A 24,774-nucleotide genomic window follows, 5' to 3' on the forward strand; every position below is an offset into this window, starting at 1 on the left:
AAACCCCCAAACCCCAGTTAGAATTAAAGGTATAACTAAAATCCAAATTAAAAGTACAATTAACATATAAAAAGGAAAAACCCCATAAGATAATACTTATCTGTCTCTGCAGGGGCAAATAACTTTCTAAGTTTCTAAACATAAAGGCCATGAAAGGCATTACAAAGGAAAAGACCCACTCAACATTTTAATATATTAAAATGAAATATATGCCAAAACCATTTAAAATTAAATATAAATTAAAGAAAGAGCAAACTGGAAAAAACTATGAACAGATTAAACAAAGGGTTTAACATGTAAAGTATTCACATAAGCAATTCGTAAAATGTGCATATACTGTGTAAAATATGTGAAATATTCACATAATATATAAAATATTCTTGTAAGTAAATGAGAAATAACACTAGAACCATATTAGAGAAAAATGGGCAAAGGATATGAACCAATACAAACGGCTAGATTCACTGAAGAAGAAAAAGTCAATCTTAGTTGTAATTTAAGAAGTATAAATTAAAACTTGAGCTACAGTTTTTCACCAAAATTTTTCACAATAATTTTCTTAACAAATTATTAAAGATTGTTTTTCAGAGTAAAGTTAATGGTGATGATGTAAACTGATATGTTTCTGGAAAGTTTTGGTGATACATTATAAGTATTTTTAATGTTTAAGTCTTGCAATGCAGTAATTCCATTTCTAGATATCTAATCCAAGGAATTTAATTATTTCACTAATGTTTTACCAAATAAACTGATCTCCTTACTGAAGTATAGGATATTTATAAGGGATTAGTAATACTTGTGGAAAAGTAAAAAACAAAATGACTCTCCAGTAATAGGGGAAACTTTGAGTCACTTATCTTCATCAAATAGAATTTATTTAGCCATCAAATATTATGGTTATAATTATTTTCAATAAACAGTGAGTAGACTTTCTAACTTGAGAAAAAATTTAGTAAACACAGCATTTAGATATTGGCTGTCAGCAGAAACAATGGCTAACGTCTGAGGCATTATGTCAACAATCCTCATTTGAAATAATAGCTTTGAAATATGCACGGAACATAAAAGACAAGAAGGCTTTCCTGCTGTCCTGAAATTGCTGAGCAATCTGTACAATAAGCAAACAGGACAATGGCCACCGTGAGAGGATTTATTAAACTGACTTCATTTCTTACCTTCCCCAGTTTAAAACACACACACACAATACTTTTCTTCAATTGTCAGAATTGTCAACTTTCCTTAGATGAAAAATTTCTGTGTTACTGGGGATACCATGAATAAGGGTAAAATGGAAGAGTAACTGAAACGAAAGGGTACTTATTCTCAGCTAGTACCTGTGGCTCCAATTGAAAGAATTCATGGAGGCGGTTTCACAGTAAAAGCAACCATCTGAGACCCATAGAGAAGACATTTGTCTGGAGCACTGAAGGATCACCATAATTGTAATCGGCAAATTCTGAGAAGTTTTGATTTGTGCACAGAGTTACACTTACAAAATCAGAGTGTTTCAGTTGGTTGCTCAATATCTGAAGACTGATGTGTATCTAGATTATTTATTTTGTATAGATGGAAGCCCGGCCTCATTCCTCCTAGGATCCTTAGAAATGTAAGAAGGAAATAATTTAGTTTATAAAACAAATACAGGGGACTTCCCTGGCAGTCCAGTGGTTAGGACTCTCTGCTTCCACTGCAGGGGGACGGGTTTGATCCCTGGTCAGGGAACTAAGATCCCACATGCCACGTGGCAAAGCTAACAAAAACAAAGACAGAAACAAATATGCAACTCTAACCTTGTTTTAGTTGTCTATTAATAATTCAGTGGGAAATAAGGGCCTCTGTGATATTCATAATCAGCATTTTATGGTGTATTAGGGGAAAGACCCTTAGCACGGTATTTAAATTTTTGACATTAACTTTCCTTCTAAATTATTTCACTCTTCTCTTTTCATTTCTTTGAGGAAGTGTTCATATAGAATGAAAAATTTCATTATATATTTATATAGTTTTTTTTTTTCTTTTCTTTTCTTTTTTTTTTTTTTTGCGGTATGCGGGCCTCTCACTGTTGTGGCCTCTCCTGTTGCGGAGCACAGGCTCCAGACGCGCAGGCCTAGCGGCCATGGCTCACGGGCCCAGCCGCTCCGCGGCATGTGGGATCTTCCCGGACCGGGACACGAACCCGTGTCCCCTGCATTGGCAGGCGGACTCTCAACCACTGCGCCACCAGGGAAGCCCTATATAGTTTTAAATAAAATCATTGTAGAAGAATTTTTAAGATTAAAAATTAGGGTGAGATGGGCAGATTATCACATGATACAGGTGACTGCTACTTGTAGATCCTCAGGGTCTGGCTTGAGTGGTGACAGCTATAAGTAGGAGAGGAAGGCAAGCTGGATCCTTGGCTCCTTATATAAGGAAGGAGAGCACAGGGAGCCTCCCTGGGGTATACAGATGTCGCTGGGGACTCACAGTAGACTGTCCTGGGATCCCCTGACCTCACCGATTATATGACTAGGGAGAGGGAGATGTAAGAACGAACGGTAACTGGGATACTGTATTCCCATCCTTAGAAAAAAAGATTTCTAAAGGAGGAAGTGAATTTCAGGAGAAAGATGATCAATTTCTACTAAACAAGTTGATTTTCAGGGGCTCAGTGGCCAGTCAAGAAGGAAAAGCAAATCAGAAGCGCAGGAGAAAGTCAGTGCTATTCGAGAAAGCTATGGCAATAAATAATACCTTTAAAGAGAGGGAGAGTGTGATACTAAAGAATGCCGTGAACATAAAAAGGAAATTTAAGGGGAAAAATAAAAAGAGTTCAAAGAGAAATGAGAAATTAGCTTTGAAATAAGACTGTATTTGTATAGTAGAAAAAGAAGTGTAACGAAGGAGAAAGAAAAGAACCGGAGAAGACTATCAGTACCCTGGAGGCCAGAGACATTTTAGGAGGAAGGAGGCGCGCCATGAATCAATGATGTAGAGAGATAAAGTGTAACCCATGGAGCAGCACTTGGGAGACGATGTGATGATTTACAGAGATGAATTTCAGTGGAGAAGTGGGTTCAGAATCAGAAGACCAGAGAGATGAGGAAATGCTTTTGTAAACGTAGATTATTTTTGTTTCTGTTTTGACATGTTGGGTATTGAAATGAAGGTAAGAGAATGGATGCAGCTTAAATCAGGAAACAGACTGATGACTGATGATTCAACTCTTTACAGAGTTGATAGTGATCATTTAATTGACCATAGTTTTGGAATGCATGGGAGGTGTCAATTTAAGGAGTTTAAATGACAAGATTAGCTCTGGAGAGGGGGAGTATCTTCTCTTCTCCTGAGACAGGAGAGTAGGAAGAAAGATGGGGTGTAACCAAGAGGAGAGAGATTGCAGTGGGCGCCAAATGATTTTAGTTATTTATTTTTTTAAAAAACATTTTTGGAGTGTGCACTATATAAAGTACCAAGATCCCTTGGAAAATATGATGACGAAAAACTCCTAGACAGTGCTCTCAAAGTAGTTTTTTTTTTGTTTTTTTTTTTTGCGGTATGCGGGCCTCTCACCACTGTGGCCTCTCCCGTTGCGGAGCACAGGCTCTGGACGCGCAGGCTCAGCGCCCATGGCTCACGGGCCCAGCCGCCCCGCGGCATGTGGGATCTTCCCGGACCGGGGCACGAACTCGTGTCCCCTGCATTGGCAGGCAGACTCTCAACCACTGTGCCACCAGGGAAGCCCTCAAAGTAGTTTTATATGGAAGATAAGTCAAGTACAAAAATAACTCTAGAGATTGAGAACACAAGCTATTAACTTAAATATAAATTTTTCTACACCTCAGTTTCTTCCTCCATAAAATGGGAATAATGAGAGTACCACCTATGTTTCAAGCATCCCATTCTCTTTCTAGCTTACATTTCCCAGTGTTCTAATAGAAGTATTTGACCTAATGGAGACATTCAGCCCATGAATCAAACACTGTTTCATTCTCCATCATTGCCCTTATGTTCTCATTTCCTTTTTTACCCAAGATAAATTTACTGGCCCATCATTTTAATCACTCTCTTATCCCTCCATCCAATCCATCAAGACACTTGGTCCTCTCTCCTTGAGATACACATGGCTGGAAAACCCTAACCCTGATGAAACCTTACTATTTGCTTTCTTCCCATCTTTTGAGTCCCCTTCTGCATGGAGGAAAATTCCACAAAGTCATACAATATGAGTTCAGGAAACACATCCAGAGCAAGGCACACATAAGCCTCTGCATTTCTTCAGCATCTACGTGAAGAGGCATCCCATGTGGAGGAGGGTTTTGTTCTAGTGGAAGCCCCTTCCCCATTGCTCTTCCTTCATATAGGGCTTTGATGACAGCCACTTTATTAGGAAAGGGACCTTCAGACTGCTTGCGGAATTAAGCTGCCTAGATATCATGCCAGCCATTTACAGGAGCTGTCTTGGAAAGCCAGCAGCCCTGTTCGTTTGGAGGCACCTGGGGACTTTGGGCCATTTTGGATGCTATAGCTGTCCAGTCATGGAAGGAGTCTAGGCTAGCCTACTGTTCAGGCATCTTAGGATGAACATCTAGGGTCATTTATGAACAATGCTTCTCCTTCATAACAATCTATCCCCAATACCCTTGAGTGCTCATCAGGTGTTTCTCGAATAGGAAGAGAGATATTATTTGACTTCCACCCAATCTTTAGAGGCTAAGTTAACTGCATTTGTCATACTCCCTCAGGGGTGAGCTAGATTGTCAACCACTTCCCCTCCCCACCATTTATTACCAATACATTCTATAGAGAACTCGAGATTGTTTCTTCTATCGTTGACATTAAAGTTAGAAAAGGAGAAGAGAGTATTGATCCTCCATTACCTACCTTCTGCATATTCCATGGTGCATGAGGCTCCAGGGCAGAGGTATAAAGAGCTACTGCTGCTCACTCAAAGGGCCCCTGCCATCAGTATTCGGGTCTGCAGGAAACATTCGTTTTATGTACTCTTTTTTTTTTTTAATCTTTATTGGAGTATAATTGCTTTACAATGGTGTGCCACTTTCTGCTTTATAACAAAGTGAATCAGTTATACATATGCATATGTTCCCATATCTCTCTTCCCTCTTGCATTTGATGCACTCTTACAAAAGCTACCAGCAGGGATCACAGAGAGCAAGCCCTTCCTTGGCTATTATTTTGTCCCTGATCCCAGACCCAAAGGATAAAGGTTTTATGTTTAAGCCAAATAGTGGTGACCTCTTTGGGGAGAGAGGTGGTAGAGGATTGGGCCCCAGCTTCTTCTTGTCTTGAATGGACCCCAGATAACATATAGGGATCTCTGGCACCTCTTGCAGACCACAGGAGATGTGGGGAGTTTCTTATACTTGGAACAATGGCAGGCCAGCTGATCTTAGTCTTATTGGGGAGACTACAGGGTGAGGAATGTTAAATGCCTTTGTTCTCTAAAGGCAGTTGAGCTCTTCCTCACTGATTTCTTTAGCGTGGTTTTCTTCTCCTCTCCCTGGTTCTTGTGCTGACCAGATACTAGTGGTGTTTAATGCCCTGACCACTGTGCTAGCTCCGCCCATTCTGGCAGCTTTCCCAGGGAAGTCCCTCTGTACCTAAAAGGACCCTGAAATTTGTATAACCTTTAGATGCCATATATTTTCTTGTAAGAAATCTTAAAGGAAAAATTTCAGGCAAAATACCTGTGTTTTGTGCACTGATAACTTTAAAAATGAGGCCTTTTACTAGACAGTTGGAAGAGCTGATTCCATTCAATTGTGATGGCATCAGGAATGATGGAGTTAGGGTGGGGCTGATTTGAGTAGAATCTGGAAGAGTTACATGGGTACTGGCCATCAGTTGAAGTTTCACTTGAAACTGTTTTCTGAGAGAGTACCTGTTTTCTTCGAAGGAAAATTTTCTCTACTTGTATCCAAAGCAAGGGGATCAGAGGAGAGAGACTTCACTGAAAAGGTGATATTTGGGCTGAGGCTTGAGAGTTGCCTGGGTGCTAAGATCATCAGACAAGAGTATACCGGCCTTTTTTGAGACACAGGCAGGCATGTGTTTGGAAGGAGAGAGCAAGGAGCAGGGTAGAAAGGGGTGAGGTCAAGAGGTGATGGTGGGCCAGATCACTTAGGGTCTTTTAGGATATTTGAAGGATTCTAAGTGGGGTGGAATAGGTGTGCCTGAAGTTTGAGGACAGGGCAAAGTGAAAGAGAATATTTGAATGGTGGAAATGAGGGGAGCTTAAGAGGATTAGGAAACAGTATTACGGAAGCACTTGAAATTGGGTTAATAAGATAGTTTGCTTTGTTTTTTTTTCTTTGTTTATTTGTACACATATATTTTCTGTCCTAAAATTATAACTATTACATATGCTCCATACAGTTCAAGTTGAACATGGAGTATACATAGTGAAATTTATTTTTGACATTGTTTTCAATATGTTTTTTTTTCACACACACACACACACACACACTGTATTTTATTTTTACAAGTGATAAATAAACTGACACAAAGCATTGTAAATGGATGATCACAAGAAATCAACAATGATTGCAATAACCAAACACGAACCACACTCATACTATGTCATAATAGTGACATTCAATCCAGTAATCTTCCGCTGTAACAGCTCCTTTACTTTGCAGTGAAAATTGACTTGTATATTTTTTGCCTCAGAGTTCTTGTGGGATTTTTTTTTTAATTCAAACAGAAAGTCACAAATATTATAATCATCCTCATCAGTTCACTCATTCCCATGTAAGTAACTATTTTTTCTTCTTGATGTTTTGTAAGACACTTTTATGAATTCATCAGTTTGCCATTAGAGTTCTGAAAATGCTTATTCGTTCAGTTACACAGTATAGTCAGTTACCAAAAACCTGTACTTGTCAGAGTGTTTTCCATGAATTCCTTGAAGATGAAACCCTTTCATAGGAACATTTTTGCAAAAGCATCAGAGTACACGCAGCACTCTCTGTAAATGACAAAAGACTTAAAAATGACCACAGTTAAAGATTTGATGAAAGTTCATAATAATGAAATTGACAAGGAAATTTAGTTATTTCTGAGATATACATTTTAAAGTAATAACGAGTATTATGACTTATAACATTATACCAGAACATATAAGTATTTTAGAAATTTCGTGTAATGTCTGAAACATTTATTTTAACGTATTTCCATACAAATAACCTAAAGAAAGTTTAGTATTAGCTGTTTTTTTGTTTGTTTATACTGCGTGTTCTTATTAGTCATCAATTTTATACACATCACTGTATACATGTCAATCCCAATTGCCCAATTTAGCACACCACCATCCCCACCCCACCGCAGTTTTCCTCACTTGGTGTCCATACATTTGTTCTCTACATCTGTGTCTGAACTTATGCCCTGCAAACCGGTTCATCTGTACCATTTTTCTAGGTTCCACATGCATGCGTTAATATACGATATTTGTTTTTCTCTTTCAACTAACTTCATTCTGTATGACAGTCTCTAGATCCATCCACGTCTCAACAAATGACTCAATTTCGTTCCTTTTTATGGATGAGTAATATTCCATTGTATATGGGTACCACTACTTTTTTATCCATTCATCTGTCAATGGGCATTTAGGTTGCTTCCATGACCTGCTTATTGTAAACAGTGTTGCCATAAATATTGGGGTGCATGGTTCTTTTAGAATTATGGTTTTCTCTGGGTATATGCTCAGTCATGGGATTGCTGGGTCATATAGTAATTCTATTTTTAGTTTTTTAAGGAACCTCCATACTGTTCTCCATAGTGGCTCTATCAACTTACATTCCAACCAACAGTGCAAGAGCGTTCCCTTTTCTCCACACCCTCTCCAGCATTTGTTGTATGTAGATTTTCTGATGATGCCCATTCTAACTGGTGTGAGGTGATACCTCATTGTAGTTTTGATTTGCATTTCTCTAATAATTAGTGATGTTGAGCAGCTTTCCATGTTGATGCATCTCTTTTTCCTAACTTTAATGCGAATGTTACTTTTGTTTCACTGTTAAGAATGATCCTTGCTATTTTTTACCTTGAAATTCTTTATCTTACAAAACAAGTTTCTCTTGATGCTTTGCAAGTAAGAATTGTAAAATCATGAATGGATTTTGCATTTCATCAAATGCTTTTTTGATACCTATAAGATGATGGCATTTTTCATTTACTTTGTTAATATTCTGATTATATCAGTAAATTTTCCAATGTTGAATCATGCTTCCATTCTATTTGGTCATGACGTATTATTCTTTTATTATATTGCTGTATTTCATTGGAAAACGTTCCATTTTTGGTTTTCATCTATGCTTATAAACAAAGAAGGCCTGTAGCTTTATTTTTTATTGTCCTTTTTTCGTTTTGCTATCAGAGATCAGAATAGCCTCATCTGAGTAGCTTCCCAACTTTTTCCATACTCTGAGACAATTTGCACAATAAGAGTTAACTGTTTCTTGCAACTTTTCTAGATTCACACATAAAATGATGTGTCTCCTGGACTTTCAGGGGTCATACTTTGAACCAGCTTCTTATACTGGGGTATTATTCAAGATTTCTGGTGTTTCTTGGATCCATTTTGGATATGTTTCCTCTCCAGAAAATTATTCTTTTCTCTTATCTTTTGAAAATCTTGCTGTCAAGTTTCTCCTAAGATTCTCTTCTGAGATCTTAAAAATTCTTTTGTGCACTATTTCATTCCTAGTGGATTATTTTCCCCTTCTTTCTTAGGCTCAGTTATACCCATGGTTTACTGCTATCATTAATTTCTTCCAAGAATAATTTTGGTCATCAGTGTTTGGTGTTGTATGTGTTTTCTTTCATTAACTTTGTCTTTATTCTTTGTTATTGTTTTACTCCTACCTCTTCTTTCTCTTCTTCTATTTTGTAGCTTCTTCAATTGAATGTTTAGTTCATATATTTTCAATCACCCTTCCTTTTCCTTTTGGTATGATGAAAGATATCTGTCTCCTTTAATGCTTTTAACCCTAAACTATATTTCAAAATTTATTTAAATAATTTAAATAAATTAAAAAAATTATTTCACAGAAATTTGTAAAAATCATCATAACTTGATGATTTATGACAGTGAGCCATTCTGATGGCTGTGTAACCAGCACCTGCCTTCAGGATAGAATATTCACATTATTCTAGAGACTTCCTCACACCCCCCCACTCACAACCTGTCTCTCTCACAAAAGTAACCACTACTCTGACTTCTAACATAGATTACATTGCCTCCTTTTTCTCTTTATATAAATGGAAGCAAAGAATAGGTATTCTTTTGGGTCTGGATAATTTTGCTCAGTATTCTGTTTATAGAATTATTCTTATATTTTCATGTAGTTCTTGTTTATCTTCATTGCTGTATTGTATTCCATTGTATGAATACACTATAGTGTACTTGACCATTCTAATGTTGACTGGCATTTGAATTGTTTCCAGTGTTTGGCTACTGAAATAATGTTGTTCTGAACATTCTTGGACTTGACTTTCATTGCACAGACACACACATATCCTAGGCATGAATCAAAGCACATGGGTAAGTTCAGTTTTAGTGGATTCTGTCTAAATAGTTTTTCAAAGTGAATGTAATGATTCCCATTCTCCTTACCAGAGTACAAGAATTTCCACTGTTCACAACAACATTTATTGTATTGTCACTCTTATGAAATTTTAGCCTTTCTTTGAATATGCAATTATATTCCATGGTGGTGTTTTGCCCTAGTAACTATTTCCAAACATTAGTTTGAAACCTGTCTCTATTGTATTTTTTCTTAGGTTTTGTTTTCCATACTGACCTGAAGACACGACATTTGGGATACCCACCCAGGGCTGGGTGATTCACTAGACCTCAAGAGGCCAGAGCCAAGTGTCGACCAAGGACATCACAGACTTGCAGGCTCAGCCAGCATCAGTCCTGAGCAAGGCTTCTGCCCAGCGTGGAGTCCCCTGCAGAATCAGCAAGCCTAAGAAATATTATCAACTCATTGCATTAAAGTCTACTGGGGGTTCCTGCTGATATACTCCAACCCATTTTTGAAAAAGTAGTGTTTTCCAGCATCCTCACCTATCCAGAACATAAGTAAAAACTTGGGAGTTTCTTGCTTATTAATGAAAGCTATGAAGTCTAAGTCCAACTGGGCCCAGAACCCAAGTTGTAGCATAATGGTATTTCATCCAACCAAAGAAGAGTTTAATGATTTCGATACATACATTGCTTATATGGAATCCCAAGGTGCACACCGAGCAGGCCTGGCCAAGGTAATTCCACCCAAGGACTGGAAAGCCAGAGAGACCTATGATGATATCGATGACATCTTAATAGCCGCTCCCCTCCAGCAGGTGATTTCTGGGCAAACAGGAGTGTTTACTCAATACCACAAAAATAAGAAGGCCATGACCGTGGGTGAGTACCGCCACTTAGCAAAGACTGAAAAATATGGGACTCCACCACACTTGGATTTTAAGGACCTGGAGCGAAAATACTGGAAAACACGCCCCTATGGCTCACCAGTATATGGGGCTGACGTCAGTGGCTCCTTATTCGATGAAAACACGCAGCAGTGGAACCTTGGACACCTGGGAACCATTCAGGACCTGCTGGAACAGGAGTGCGGAGTGGTCATCGAAGGCGTCAACACCCCCTACCTTTACTTTGGCATGTGGAAGACCGCCTTTGCCTGGCACACGGAGGACATGGACCTTTACAGCATCAACTACCTGCACTTTGGGGAGCCCAAGACTTGGTATGCGGTGCCCCCGGAGCACGGCCGGCGCCTGGAACTCCTGGCCAGGGAGCTTTTCCCGGGCAGCTCGCGGGACTGTGAGGCCTTCCTGCGGCACAAGGTGGCTCTCATCTCGCCCACGGTCCTCAAGGACAACGGCATCCCCTTCGGTCGGGTCACTCAGGAGGCTGGAGAGTTCATGGTGACGTTTCCCTATGGCTACCACTCTGGCTTCAACCACGGCTTCAACTGCGCCGAAGCCATCAATTTCGCCTCCCCGCGCTGGATTGATTATGGCAAAGTGGCGTCGCAGTGCAGCTGCGGGGAAGGCCGTGTCGCCTTCTCCATGGACGTCTTCGTGCGCATCCTGCAACCGGAGCGCTACGAGCTGTGGAAACGCGGGCAGGACCAGACCGTGGTGGACCACACGCAGCCCACGGAGCCCAGCAGCCAGGGCCTGGACGCCTGGAGGGAGGTCCCCGCGCCCTGGGGAGCCGCTCTGGGCCTGAGGCACCACCAGCCACGCCGCGCTCGGCGCCCCCATAGGCCTGTAGCCGCGGACGGTGAGACCCGCCACCGAGTGCCTGTGAGTGCTGTGTCCCGGCGCTCCTCGCCGGCCCGGGGTTCTTGCTCGGCCGCCCAGTTCGAGGCTGAGGCCACCTGCACCTCCGGGGAGCCCGGCCCGACTCAGCCGCCGACCCGAGGTCCGTCTGCCCCGGATCGCCACCCAGCTGGAAGATGTGGCCCTCATCGTCGTCCTTGGAAACAGGGGACTCAGGAGCCAACTGCTCCCCCCAGGGCTAAGAGGAGGCTTTCCTTGGACATTGCTCAGGACCCAGAGGCTCAGCCCCTGCCTGTGGATGCACCGTCGCCGGACAACGCTGATCCGCTGAGCCCAGGGCTCCAGCATCCCGCCAAGGCTTCTGGGTGTGGTTGTGGCCCTGTCCCCTAAGCCCAGGGGATGCCTTTCTACCCCACTGCTCTTGCGTGGGGATCCTTTGAGACTGGTCGCATTGACATTTCAGAGCATTGGCTATTTGAACGTCACTAGTCTTGCATGAGTCCCTCCTGTGCTGCCGCTGGACCTGCTGGGTCCGTGGTGCTTACCAAATTCGCCAAAGTTTGTTCTTCCTTCCAGACCCTGGAATCTTTGGACACTGCTAACTCCTGTGTCACGAACTGAGGATTCATGCACTGGACACTCTAGTGTCTCTGGAAACTAGGTCCTGCTGAGGTCGCCAGAGCCCAATCTACCTCAGACTCCCATCCCGTGGGCCAGCTCTGGATGCTGCTCAACTTCTAAAGAATCCTGGGCTTTGATTAGCCTCCAGTCTCCCTCCTTTTCCTCCTCCCCCTTCCCTTCCCGCTTTTCTTGCCAAACTAGGCCCTTGTGACCAGTTAGGTCAGTAGAGACTCAGATAATAATTGATAATCTTTCTGAGTCTTCGATGTATTTAAAATGTGTTCTCTGCCAGTATGGTAACCAGAATGATAAAATCTGACTTTACCAAATATATTAAAGGTAACTGGAATATTAAAATCTGACTTTATTTTGTGTTGTTCATTCAGTCAACTGAGAGTTGGTCGCTTTTCTTGCACTTTTCTTAATAATTATATCAACACATTTCAAGCAAAACTTATTTTTCTGAGGTTGTTGCCTTGTGTGATGTTGGTGAGTGAGTTTGGGGTTGATTGTTGGGTTCCAGCTGGCTGGCTGTGTTGGGGGATTTGGTTTGCAGCCCTACCTGAAGGGAGACTTGGAGGAAATCACCTGGCACTTGGCTGATCCAGGTTGCTAGGAGAGATGAGCAAACACAGGGCAAAAAGTGCCAGCATGTGAAAATCTTCTCTCCAAGTCTCCACTGCCTTCTCAATGCTCTACGTACATTTCACATGGTTAAGTCATTGATACATCCCAATAAACAAATCCACAAATAAATGAACAAGACAATTTCAAGTGGGCATATGTTCTGTGGAAAGATTAAAGGGGGTGGGGTGATAGTGCAGAATGGGCGGTGTGGTTCCGGTGGTCAGGGGATACTTCATAAAGCAGGAGACCTTTCTGAGTCCCAAATGACAAGAAGGAAGGTCCAGAGCTGATGTCCACTTGGATAAAACAACAAGTGTAACAGCCCTAACATAGAGCTTGGTGCTTTTGTGTGTATAGAGAGGAAGTTCATTTGTATCTGGGGCTAGAGAAGGGAGAGGCAGGATCTTGTAGCTCAGGTTAAATATTTGAGATTTTTCAACTTGAAATGAGAAGGCATTGGAAGTTTAAAACAGCACTTGACACGATATAATTTGCATATTTAACTAATCACCTTAATTGTTCTGTGGATCCCTTGGGGGCAGGAGAAGTAGGTAGAACATCTAAGTAATACAGGTGAGAATCGATGGTTACTGACTTAGGCCATAGTGTTGAGAATGCACAGAAGTGGCCAAACTCAGAATAAATTTTGGAAATTGAAAATGATAGTTTGGATGCAGAAGGAACATGTGACTCCAAGTTAGTTGTTACTGTGACATCACACTGCATGTGTCTTTTTTTTTTTAAGAAATAAATTTAGGTTTCATTTCAGGGGCCAAACATAGGCAAACTTTTCAGGTATTGAAGCCTCCAAGGAACTGGTTCTTAAGCTCCAAAATGTGCTCTTCTGACAGTTTCTCTCCTATTTTATAGGCTCACCTCATGGATTTGCTGTGACTTAGAGGAAAGGCCAGGCTTAGGAAGCAGACGGGCCTGGTTCAATTCTGGCTCAGGACTCACTGATTATGCCATCTTGGACAAGCATCTGAACGCTCTGGTCCAGTACCCCACGTGGCACACTGAGGAGATAAGATTAAATAATAAGATGTGAGTGAAGGCACCCTAGTAGGCTCTCTGCTTCTGTCTCAACCACCACCCCAGTTCAAGCTACCATCTCTCATCTGGATCTTTATAAATGTTTTGCTTCATTCATTCTGGGCCACTCCAGTTTGCCCATTTCTGCCCAGAAAGCAAATGTGATTGTGTCTACGCCATTGAAAGATTAAAATCCTCAACATGATTTATATAATATTTCTTTCCAAACTGCAGGACATGAGCCATTAGTGGGTCATAGAAACAACTTTGTGGGTTACCAGCAGCATGTTTTTTAAAGGGGAACAAAATAGAACACAGCAGAAATACTAGATTGCAATGTCAGTTTTAAGCATAAGGATTATTACATGAAGCTTGTTTTCTCAATATGGGTCCGTGTCCTGCTGAAAAATGTTTGACGGCCTCTAGCCTATGATCCCCTGAATGCTGTGTCTCCTGCCTCCTTTAGCCCTATTTCTCATAACCTTCTCCCAGGTCTCTGTTCTCTACCCGCACCCAACTTCCTTAAATTCCTCCAACATATCATGTTCCCTTCTGCTGGGAGACCTCTTAGCCCATGCTGCTTTCCTCTTTGCCTAGTTCATGTCAACATCTTGGTCTCAGACCAGACAACACTCTTCAGGCAAACACGCCCTGAATCCCCGGAGGGGCAGGTTCTCAGAGCTCCACGTTCAGTGTGTGTCATTATTCCTTTAATAGCTTGTTTCTTTGATTAACGACAAGCTTCCCCACTAGTTTTGTGGGACTCGAGGGACATTGTTCCAGCTAATGATTAAGAACTCTCCAGACAATAGGGGCTTCTTAGACAATGGGTGAATTTCCAGGATGTCCGGCCCCCTTCCGAGAAGGAGGGAGATAACAAAATGTAAAGAAGGTGTCTGTCAAAGACCAATCAGGCAGCTGGGGAGAAGGAGGGAGATAACAAAATGTAAAAAAGGGTGTCTGTCAAAGACCAATCAGGCAGCTGGGGACAAGTTCCCTCTCTGGTCCGAGCCTAAGCCGGGACCAATCAGCAGGAGAACACAACCAAATCTATAATTTACATACGGGGAAGTGGGAACCTATAAAACTGACATATTCGCGCCCAAAAGGGTTTCTTCTTCGACCTCCTGCATGAGGACCAAGGAACCCCGGTGCACCGGCCTTCAATAAACCTCTTGCGTTTTGCATCGACTTCCGACTCTTGTTGTTTCCTGGGCGAGTCGAAACTCCTAGGAGACCGCGCAGGTCTAACATTTGGGGGCTCGTCCGGGATTCCACTCGCCCCGGACCACAAGAACATCGGGAGTTGGAGGTACCAGGTAAGCTCGAGCTTGATTGTCTGTTTGTCCCTTGTTCTTTGTGGGCCATTATCGGAGGAAAGCCGTAAGAATCGGCTTATTATGGAATCTGTATCGGACCTCTGGCTAGGCAGACGTGCTAATAGCCGGCGTCCATGAGCCCTAGGGGACGCCCTGGTGGCTCATCTGGAAGGAGAGGCAAACTCTGTCTCCCCTTCACTCGGTTTCGGCAGTTCCCTTGGTGATAACTGCCATCTGAAGAAGTTTCGGTTTTGAAGCGAGCTCGCGGTGGCCCATGCGTATATGTGTTTCATGGAGTTTTAACTGTTTCTGTATTGTGGTCTATTCTTCTTCTCTGACGGACGACAATGGGACAAACTGTGACGACTCCTCTTTCCCTTACCCTAAGCCATTGGACCGAAGTTCGGGCCAGAGCCCACAATTTTTCGGTAGAGGTGAAGAAAGGAAAGTGGCAGACTTTGTGTGCCTCTGAATGGCCAACATTTCAGATAGGATGGCCCCCCGAAGGATCCTTTTTATTAGACAAGATTAAGCTGCTGAAGTCTAAAATATTTAATATAGATCCCCACGGACACCCAGACCAAGTACCATATGTCTTGGTCTGGGAAGATTTAATTCTCTCCCCACCTCCGTGGGTCCGGCCCTTTGTTTCCTCAACAGGTACGTCCGTGCACACATCAGCAGCGTCGGAGATATTAGCCTTAAAGAAAAACCCCAACACGGAAAAGCTACCTGACGCCCCGGATCCACCGAAGGCGATTTATCCTGACCCGCAGTCCGATTTGCTTCTTTTGGATTCCCCACCCCCTTATCCTCCGGCCCCAAATCCCCTACCACTTAGAGGACCCCCAGCTCCACTGCCCTCGGCACAAAGGGAACCATCCATGATGGAAGAAGAAAGGGGTCCCTCAGCGGGCACTAGGAGCCGGAGGGCTATCTCCCCGGACTCCACTGCCCTACCTCTTAGAGAGTATGGCCCCCCCGACGGCCAAGGGAATAGACCTCTCCAATATTGGCCCTTTTCCTCTGCAGATCTTTATAATTGGAAAATGCATAACCCAACTTTTTCCGAAAATCCACAGGCCCTTACCGCTTTAATAGAATCTCTTGTTTTCTCCCACCAGCCCACATGGGATGATTGTCAGCAGCTGCTTCAGACTCTCCTAACGACTGAGGAGAGGCAACGGGTTCTTTTAGAAGCCAGAAAAAATGTATTAGGCGCCAATGGGCAACCTACCCATCTGCCTAACGAGATTGATGCTGGTTTCCCACTCGTCAGGCCAAACTGGGATTTCAATGCCCCGGAAGGTAGGAAGCGCCTGAAAATGTATCGCCAGGCTCTGGTGGCGGGTCTCCATGGAGCGGCCAGACGGCCCACTAATTTGGCTAAGGTAAGGGAAGTAACTCAGGGGCCCCAGGAATCGCCAACTGTGTTCCTGGAACGTTTAATGGAAGCCTTTAGACGCTTTACCCCTTATGATCCAACTTCGGAGGAACATAGGGCTACTGTAGCAATGGCTTTCATTGATCAAGCGGCCCCTGATATTAGGAAGAAATTACAGACGCTAGATGGCTTGCAGGGATTTTCGCTTCAGGAGTTAGTAAAAGAGGCAGATAAAGTATATAACAAAAGAGAAACAGAGGAAGAGAAGGAAGAAAGAAAGCAGAAAGAGCAGGCAGCCCGTGAAAGAAGACGAGATAAGAGACAAGAGAGGAATTTAAGTAAGATACTGGCCACTGTGGTTGGAGGAAGAAATACAGGGGATAGAAATGGGCAGGAAGGGCGAACGGCAGACAGAAGGCGACCATTAGACAAGGACCAATGTGCCTACTGTAAAGAAAAAGGACATTGGGCGAGAGAATGCCCTAAGAAAAAGAATGGAGGAAGGCCAACCAGAAACAAAATCTTAACCTTGGAAGAAGAAGACTAGGAAAGTCAGGGCTCGAACCCTCTCCCCGAGCCCCGGGTAACTCTTAAAGTGGAGGGGGAACCTGTTCAATTTTTGGTAGATACCGGAGCCCAGCACTCCGTCCTTCTCCACTCAAAAGGTCCTATCTCAGCTAAAAGGTCATGGGTACAAGGAGCCACTGGGAATAAACAATATTCATGGACCACACGAAGGACAGTAGATCTTGGGATTGGACGAGTAACCCATTCATTTTTGATTATTCCGGAATGCCCCTATCCTTTGCTGGGAAGAGATTTACTCTCCAAAGTAGGGGCTCAAATCCACTTTCAGCCAGAAGGTCCCACCATAACTGATAATAAAGGAAGGTTACTTCAAATATTGACTATGAAATTAGAAGATGAATATAAATTATACGAGCAGCCTTCATCCTCACGAGTTAATGTTACAGATTGGGTAACTCGGTTCCCTCAAGCCTGGGCAGAAACTGCCGGAATGGGGATGGCCAAAAATCGGCCCCCGGTGCTAGTGGAACTCAAGGCAACTGCCACCCCAATAACAGTCCGTCAATACCCCATGAGTAGAGAAGCCAAAGACGGTATCCGTCCCCATATACAGAGGCTACTAGACTTGGGCATCTTAATAAGATGTCAATCAGCATGGAACACCCCTCTCCTGCCGGTAAAGAAACCAGGAACAAATGATTATCGGCCGGTGCAGGATCTACGAGAGGTAAACAAACGGGTGGCAGACCTCCACCCCACAGTTCCAAACCCTTACAACCTCCTGAGCACTCTTCCACCTCAACATACGTGGTATACTGTTTTGGACCTTAAAGATGCTTTTTTTTGTTTAAGACTCTCTCCCCTGAGCCAACCCTACTTTGCCTTCGAATGGAAAGATCCAACATCGGGAATGTCTGGTCAGCTGACATGGACACGGCTACCTCAGGGATTTAAGAACTCCCCGACCATCTTTGATGAAGCTCTCCATCAGGATTTGGCATTATATAGAGAATCAAATCCCCAGGTAACATTACTCCAATACGTTGATGATATTTTATTAGCTGCTGAGACCCAAGAAGATTGTATCAAGGGTACTGAAAAACTGTTAACGGAACTTGGAACCCTGGGATATAGAGCCTCAGCTAAGAAAGCACAAATATGCCAACAACAGGTCAGTTACCTGGGGTATCTATTAAAAGGGGGACAAAGATGGCTCACGGAGAGCAGAAAGGATACGGTGGCCCAAATTCCGGCTCCCAAAAACGCCAGGCAGGTTAGAGAATTTTTGGGGACGGCCGGATTCTGTAGGCTATGGATTCCAGGGTTTGCTGAGCTGGCAGCCCCATTGTACCCCCTAACCAAAAACAGCACTCCTTTCGTTTGGGGCGATAAGGAACAACGGGCTTTTGACCAAATCAAACGAGCTTTACTTTCAGCTCCAGCCCTAGGACTGCCAGATGTAACCAAACCTTTTCATTTATATGTGGCCGAAAATAAGGGCATTGCAAAAGGAGTATTGACTCAGAAATTGGGTCCCTGGAATCGCCCAGTTGCTTATTTGTCAAAAAAATTGGACCCTGTGGCATCAGGATGGCCCACCTGTTTAAAGATAATCGCTGCAGTGGCTGTTCTAGTCAAAGATGCTGACAAACTAACTTTAGGACAAAATCTAACGATAACAGCTCCTCATGCCCTGGAAAATGTAGTCCGTCAACCACCGGATAGGTGGCTAACTAATGCCAGGATGACCCATTACCAAACCCTGTTGCTAAACTCAGATCGCATCAAGTTTGCTCCAGCCACAGGACTCAATCCAGCCACCTTGCTACCTGATCCTGACTTGGAAGGCTCCACCATCATACATGATTGTCAGGAAGTACTGGCCGCAGCACACGGCAGTAGGCCAGATCTGATGGACCTGCCCCTCCCTGATGCTGATTTCACCTGGTTCACGGATGGGAGCAGTTTCCTGGAGGAAGGTAAGCGTCGAACTGGGGCAGCCGTGGTAGACGGAAAACAAGTCATATGGGCAGCGGCGCTACCACAAGGGACCTCAGCCCAACGAGCTGAATTAATTGCCCTGACGAGGGCATTAGAGATGGCAGAGAATAAAAAAGTAAACATCTACACAGACAGTAGATATGCGTTTGCTACCGCTCATATCCACGGTGCCATTTACCAACAGAGAGGGCTACTAACTTCAGGTGGCAAAGAAATTAAAAACAAAGACGAAATCATGGCTTTGTTGACTGCACTTATGCTTCCTACTAAAGTCAGTATCATCCACTGCCCTGGACATCAAAAAGGAAATACCCCAATAATTAGGGGAAATAATATGGCTGACCAAGTGGCCCGAGAAATAGCATCGGGAGAAGTCATTCTAGGACTGTCAGATAAAGTTCCTGAAAAACCAGGCCGCGACGAAGAAATCATCCCGGCCACAACAAAAGGAACTTTGTCCCCTCAGCAAGCAGAATCCATGTTACAACAGATGCACAGATGGACACATTTGGGGACTAAAAAGATGGTAGCCTTGTTACAAAAAGCTGGGTACGAAACCCCTGGAATGACAAAATTAGCTGAACAAATTGTGCAGGAATGCGTCCCATGTCAACAGGTAAATGCTCACAAAGGGAAACTTGAAACTGGAAAGAGACTCAGGGGGGACCGCCCAGGAACTTACTGGGAGGTGGACTTTACCGAAGTGCGTCCTGGAAGGTACGGTAATAAATACCTTTTAGTTTTTGTAGACACTTTTTCAGGATGGATAGAGGCTTTCCCAACAAAGAAAGAAACAGCTGCTGTAGTAGCCAAGAAGATTTTAGAAGAAATTTTTCCTCGATTTGGAGCACCAAAGGTAATAGGGTCTGATAATGGTCCAGCCTTCGTCGCCCAGGTAAGTCAGGATGTGGCCAGATATTTGGGGACTGATTGGAAATTACATTGTGCATATAGACCCCAGAGTTCAGGTCAGGTAGAAAGAATGAATAGAACTCTAAAAGAGACCCTAACCAAATTGTCCTTGGAGACTGGCGGTACAGATTGGACGGTGCTCCTTCCTTTAGCCCTGTTCCGGGTTAGGAATACACCTTCCCGGTACCATCTTACTCCTTTTGAGGTGCTATACGGGGCCCCACCTCCCCTTCTCACCTTAGGAGAAGAAATAAAACCAGACTGTCAAAATAACACTGACTTGTATGCTAGGCTATTGGGACTCCAACTGGTCCAAAAGGAGATATGGTCCCAACTCGCCGAGGCCTACCAACCGGGAACACTGGGAGAAACTCATCCTTTCCAAGTCGGAGACTCCGTATACGTCCGTCGGCATCGAACCCAGACGTTGGAACCTCGATGGAAAGGACCATACACCGTCCTCCTAACCACCCCAACGGCCATAAAAGTGGACGGCATCGCTGCCTGGATCCATGCTTCACACGTGAAAGCTGCACCAGCGGCGGCATCATCAGGATGGCAGGCCCAAAGAACCGACAACCCGCTCAAACTCAAGCTTCTACGAACCTAAGACTTATAATTTTGGTTTTACTGCCTTTACTGACTGTAAGTGATTTTAGCCCTCACCTGCCCCAACGTCTAACTTGGCAGGTAATTTCTCAAACTGGAGATATAACCTGGTCCATTAGCCATACTGCCCCTCCCTGGACCTGGTGGCCAGACCTTTTTCCTGATGTCTGTAAACTGGCCATAGGAGCTCCCTATTGGGATCTAGAGAGTTATTATGATCAGCATAATGCTCCGTCCCAACTTCTAACTAAAGCTGATTACTCCGGAGAGGGTTGTAAAAACCAGGTCCGAAGAAGTTGGCTCAGAACCCTCTCCTTCTATGTATGCCCTGGGTTCCATCGCCCCCGATCCCTGAATTATAAATGTGGGGGAACTGAAAATTTATATTGCCAAAACTGGGGATGTGAAACCACAGGAGATACTTATTGGAGACCCACCTCAACTTGGGATTTTATTACAGTAACAGCCAACTACACTCATACTTCTTATAGGGGTCCCCGACCCGTCGCCCCCGAATGTTCAGGATGGTGCCACCCCCTCAAAATTTCCTTTAGTAATCCTGGAAAAAGAGATAAAAAATGGGTAAATGGCCACTCATGGGGCATTAGATTTTACAAGAATGGATATGATTTGGGAATATTAATGACCCTTAAGCTAAAGATTGAGACTCCTGCTCCTATATCAATAGGCCCAAATCCCGTACTTGGCCCCCCTTTGCTTCCCCCGGCCCCTTCAACTACGTCAACAAAGAATGAGACTAATGAAACCTCTGGATCCAAAGAACCCACAGTTAAGCCTGGGACTCCTCAGGATAGGATGCTTTCTTTGGTGCAGGCAGCCTTTACGGTCCTTAATGCTACAAACCCGGAGGCTACAAAATCATGTTGGCTCTGTTATGCTGCCCCTCCCCCTTATTATGATGCTATAGGATATAGTTCTAATTATACTAATGTCAGCTCCCCGGACCATTGTCGATGGAAACAGAAAGGGAACAGTAAATTAACTCTGTCTTCGGTTTCTGGAAATGGTACTTGTATAGGAGCACCTCCCCAGTCCCATCGACACCTTTGTCATGATTTCAGCCTCCCTTCAGGCTCGGGATATCTTGTACCTCCCCAAGATGGATGGTGGGCATGTAACACGGGGCTAACCCCTTGTGTCTCTCTAGAGGTTCTCAACAATTCAGCTGATTTTTGTGTGCTAGTGCAATTAGTTCCTAGACTTATCTATCATTCAGATTCGTCCTTCTTAGATGAATACGAGGGAAAAACGAGAAGGAAGAGAGAGCCTGTAACCCTCACATTGGCTGTCCTTCTAGGACTGGGAATATCTGCCGGGATAGGAACAGGAACCACAGCCCTCATACAACAACCCCAGTATTATGCAAGTTTAAGACAGGCTGTAGACATCGACCTTCGAGCATTAGAAAGTTCCATAACTCAACTAAAGGAATCACTCACCTCACTTTCAGAAATGGTGTTGCAGAATAGAAGAGGCCTAGATTTGCTGTTTCTTAAAGAAGGGGGATTATGCGCCGCTCTAAAAGAAGAATGTTGCTTTTATATTGATCATTCAGGAACCATTACCAAAACCATGGATAAACTAAGGGAACGCTTAGATAAAAGGCAAAAGGAGAGAGAAAACGAAAAAGGATGGTTTCAATCATGGTTTGATAAGTCCCCCTGGTTTACCACCTTAATCTCTACTCTGTTGGGACCTCTTATTGTTTTATTGTTGATTTTAAATTTTGGACCATGTGTTCTAAATCGCTTGATAGCATTTATTAGAGAACGTATCAGTACTGTACAAGTTCTAATGTTAAGACAACAGTACCAAAGTTTACAAACAGAAGGTTGAGATTCCATGATTGGAATCAATAGTCACAAGAAAAAGGGGGGAATGTGGGACTCGAGGGACATTGTTCCAGCTAATGATTAAGAACTCTCCAGACAATAGGGGCTTCTTAGACAATGGGTGAATTTCCAGGATGTCCGGCCCCCTTCCGAGAAGGAGGGAGATAACAAAATGTAAAGAAGGTGTCTGTCAAAGACCAATCAGGCAGCTGGGGAGAAGGAGGGAGATAACAAAATGTAAAAAAGGGTGTCTGTCAAAGACCAATCAGGCAGCTGGGGACAAGTTCCCTCTCTGGTCCGAGCCTAAGCCGGGACCAATCAGCAGGAGAACACAACCAAATCTATAATTTACATACGGGGAAGTGGGAACCTATAAAACTGACATATTCGCGCCCAAAAGGGTTTCTTCTTCGACCTCCTGCATGAGGACCAAGGAACCCCGGTGCACCGGCCTTCAATAAACCTCTTGCGTTTTGCATCGACTTCGACTCTTGTTGTTTCCTGGGCGAGTCGAAACTCCTAGGAGACCGCGCAGGTCTAACAGTTTTCGTCTGCAGGACCGCAGGGACCCTATTCTTGTTTACCACTGTACCCAGTCGCTGAACCCAGGTTGGCACATAGGCACTCAAGAAAGAAATATGAATCAACCGACCAACCAACCAGTGATGTTGGCCGGTCTCGTTTCTTTCTTGGTTTTGATTCTAAGCCTCGCAGCACCAAGTAAACCACAAGAGCTGTCCTATTTCCCTAGGTTAGGAATTTCCTAGAAGAGGATTTTTAACTTGGGTCTCCTGGCTTCTGATCTGCTGAAACTTCATCAAAGTTGTGTCCGTGTGTTGGCGGATGAGCATTTCGTTGGGAAGGGGGAGACTGATTTCCGTCGGATGTCACTGGGGGTCCCTGCCCATCAGAGCCAAAGAGCCACAGTTCTGTGGGCATCTCCTGCCGCCTCTTTGCATCCTTGAGGATCCCTGGGGCGCGCTGGCTCAGGAGGCTTCTAGGCTCCCAGCCCCAGGGACGGTTACTTCCCGTTTCCTCCGATTAAGCGGACCCGGTTCATACCCTTCAGTCTTGGGAGCGCGCGTCCCCGAGCCTGCGAGCGCAGACTGCAGAAACCAGGCGGTGCAAGTCCGGGTGCATCCCCGCGCCCGGCGCCGGGCCTGCGCAGCCATCTTCAGGGAGGAGGGTGAGAGGGAGGCGCGGCCTCGGGACGCGGACCCGCCCCTGCCGCCGGGGCCGCCCAGCTCGGCCCGCAGAGCGCTAGCTCAGCCGCGCCGCCCCCGGCTTCCGACTTCCCCGCGGCCCCGCTCGGCGGCCTCGCGCTCTCCCCGCCCGGCCCGCAGACGCGCCATGGGCCCCGCGCGCTGTTTGGCGCTGGGCGGCCTCCTCGCTCTGGCGGGGCTGTTGGAGGGCCGGCTCGTGAGCGAGCAGGAAGCCGGCTTCGGCGAATGCGACCGATTCTTCTATGCCGGGACCCCGCCCGCGGGGCTGGCGGCCGCTGCCCACGTGAAGATCTGTCAGCGCTCCGAGGGCGCCGAGCGCTTCGCCACCCTGTACAGCACCTGGGACCGTATCCCTGTGTACTCGGCGTTCCGCGCCGCGCGCCCCGCGCCCCTGGGAGCCGAGCAGCGCTGGCTAGTGGAGCCGCAGGTAAGCGAGGCGCTTCCCAAGCCCGGCCGTTGGGCTGGCCTCCCAGGGCACTTTGCAGACACCGTGAGCGGTAGGGCGGGGAAGGGCAGCCCCAGCCTTCGGTGCCAGCGTCGGGAAACCCGGGTTTCCACCCGCCCCACCGCGCCCCCGGAGTTACAGACTGCCTCGTCCCCTGTCAAAGCCACGGCCAGAGCTGGGCGATCTGTGAGCCTTGGCTTAAGCCTCAGGGGTCCGAGGCCCCCAGTGGGAGGTGGTTCTCTCTGCACTTCAGAGGAGACATCTGCAGTGTCTCATTCACTTCCTGAATAATGAGGACAGTGAGACGGAGACCCAAGAGACCACTCAAATCTTCGGGATGCCTAGGCTGGGAGCGCACAGGTCGTTGCCACAATTCTGTGGGATGGGTGGGTGAGTGGGCATTTTCATGCCCATTTTACAGAAGAGGAGATCAAGGCTCAGCAGGGCGATGAGACTTGCATAAAGATGGGGCAGGTCTTTTGGCTAGAAGTTCACTGCCCTTCCTACTAGGAAAAAGCTTTTCTTCTGCAGAGGCCACCTGAGCCTGAAAAGCCTTCCCTTCTGCACAGGACATTGAGTAAATTCGATCTGAAGTTAATGTTGGGTTAGGACAATGAAATAAAGGTATGGATTTTTAGAAATGCGATGGGATAGTTACAAATAGTAGGGACATTGACTACCTCCTACTAATGGGAAGAACAAACCTGTTTCTCCTGGCTCTTCATATCTATATTATCAGACCACTTGGAAATTGTGTCATCTCTCAGGGTTTTCTGTTTTGTCTGGTGAGAGTGAGCAGACACTCCAAGAGGCTCCCAGAGGTCCTGCTGAAGCTGCCTTCACACACCCTGCCCTAGGTCTGCGCAGCCAGCCTCCTGTGGAGAACACCCTGCCAGGCTCCCCTGTCCCAGCAACCAAGGACACCCGATCT

General features: G+C 44.9%; 2 protein-coding genes across 2 annotated transcripts in view; both read left to right on the plus strand.

The window, feature by feature from the left end:
• The first annotated feature begins 10,108 nt into the window (after positions 1-10,108).
• On the plus strand, positions 10,109-12,248 carry LOC137230754 (lysine-specific demethylase 4D-like). Its single transcript, XM_067750749.1, has one exon. It carries the CDS (start codon positions 10,114-10,116, stop codon positions 11,677-11,679), a length of 1,566 nt encoding a protein of 521 aa, XP_067606850.1. The 5' UTR covers positions 10,109-10,113; the 3' UTR covers positions 11,680-12,248.
• An 11,194-nt stretch (positions 12,249-23,442) lies between these two features.
• Positions 23,443-24,774, plus strand: part of ENDOD1 (endonuclease domain containing 1) — a 30,687-nt gene continuing 29,355 nt past the window's right edge. The window contains exon 1 of the mRNA XM_067750751.1: positions 23,443-23,825. Within this exon, the coding sequence (XP_067606852.1) occupies positions 23,526-23,825 (300 nt within the window). The 5' untranslated portion in view covers positions 23,443-23,525. The remainder of the gene's footprint in view (positions 23,826-24,774) is intronic.

The sequence above is a fragment of the Pseudorca crassidens genome, chromosome 9 (genome assembly GCF_039906515.1).
Source record: "Pseudorca crassidens isolate mPseCra1 chromosome 9, mPseCra1.hap1, whole genome shotgun sequence".
Taxonomy (NCBI): Eukaryota; Metazoa; Chordata; class Mammalia; order Artiodactyla; family Delphinidae; genus Pseudorca; species Pseudorca crassidens.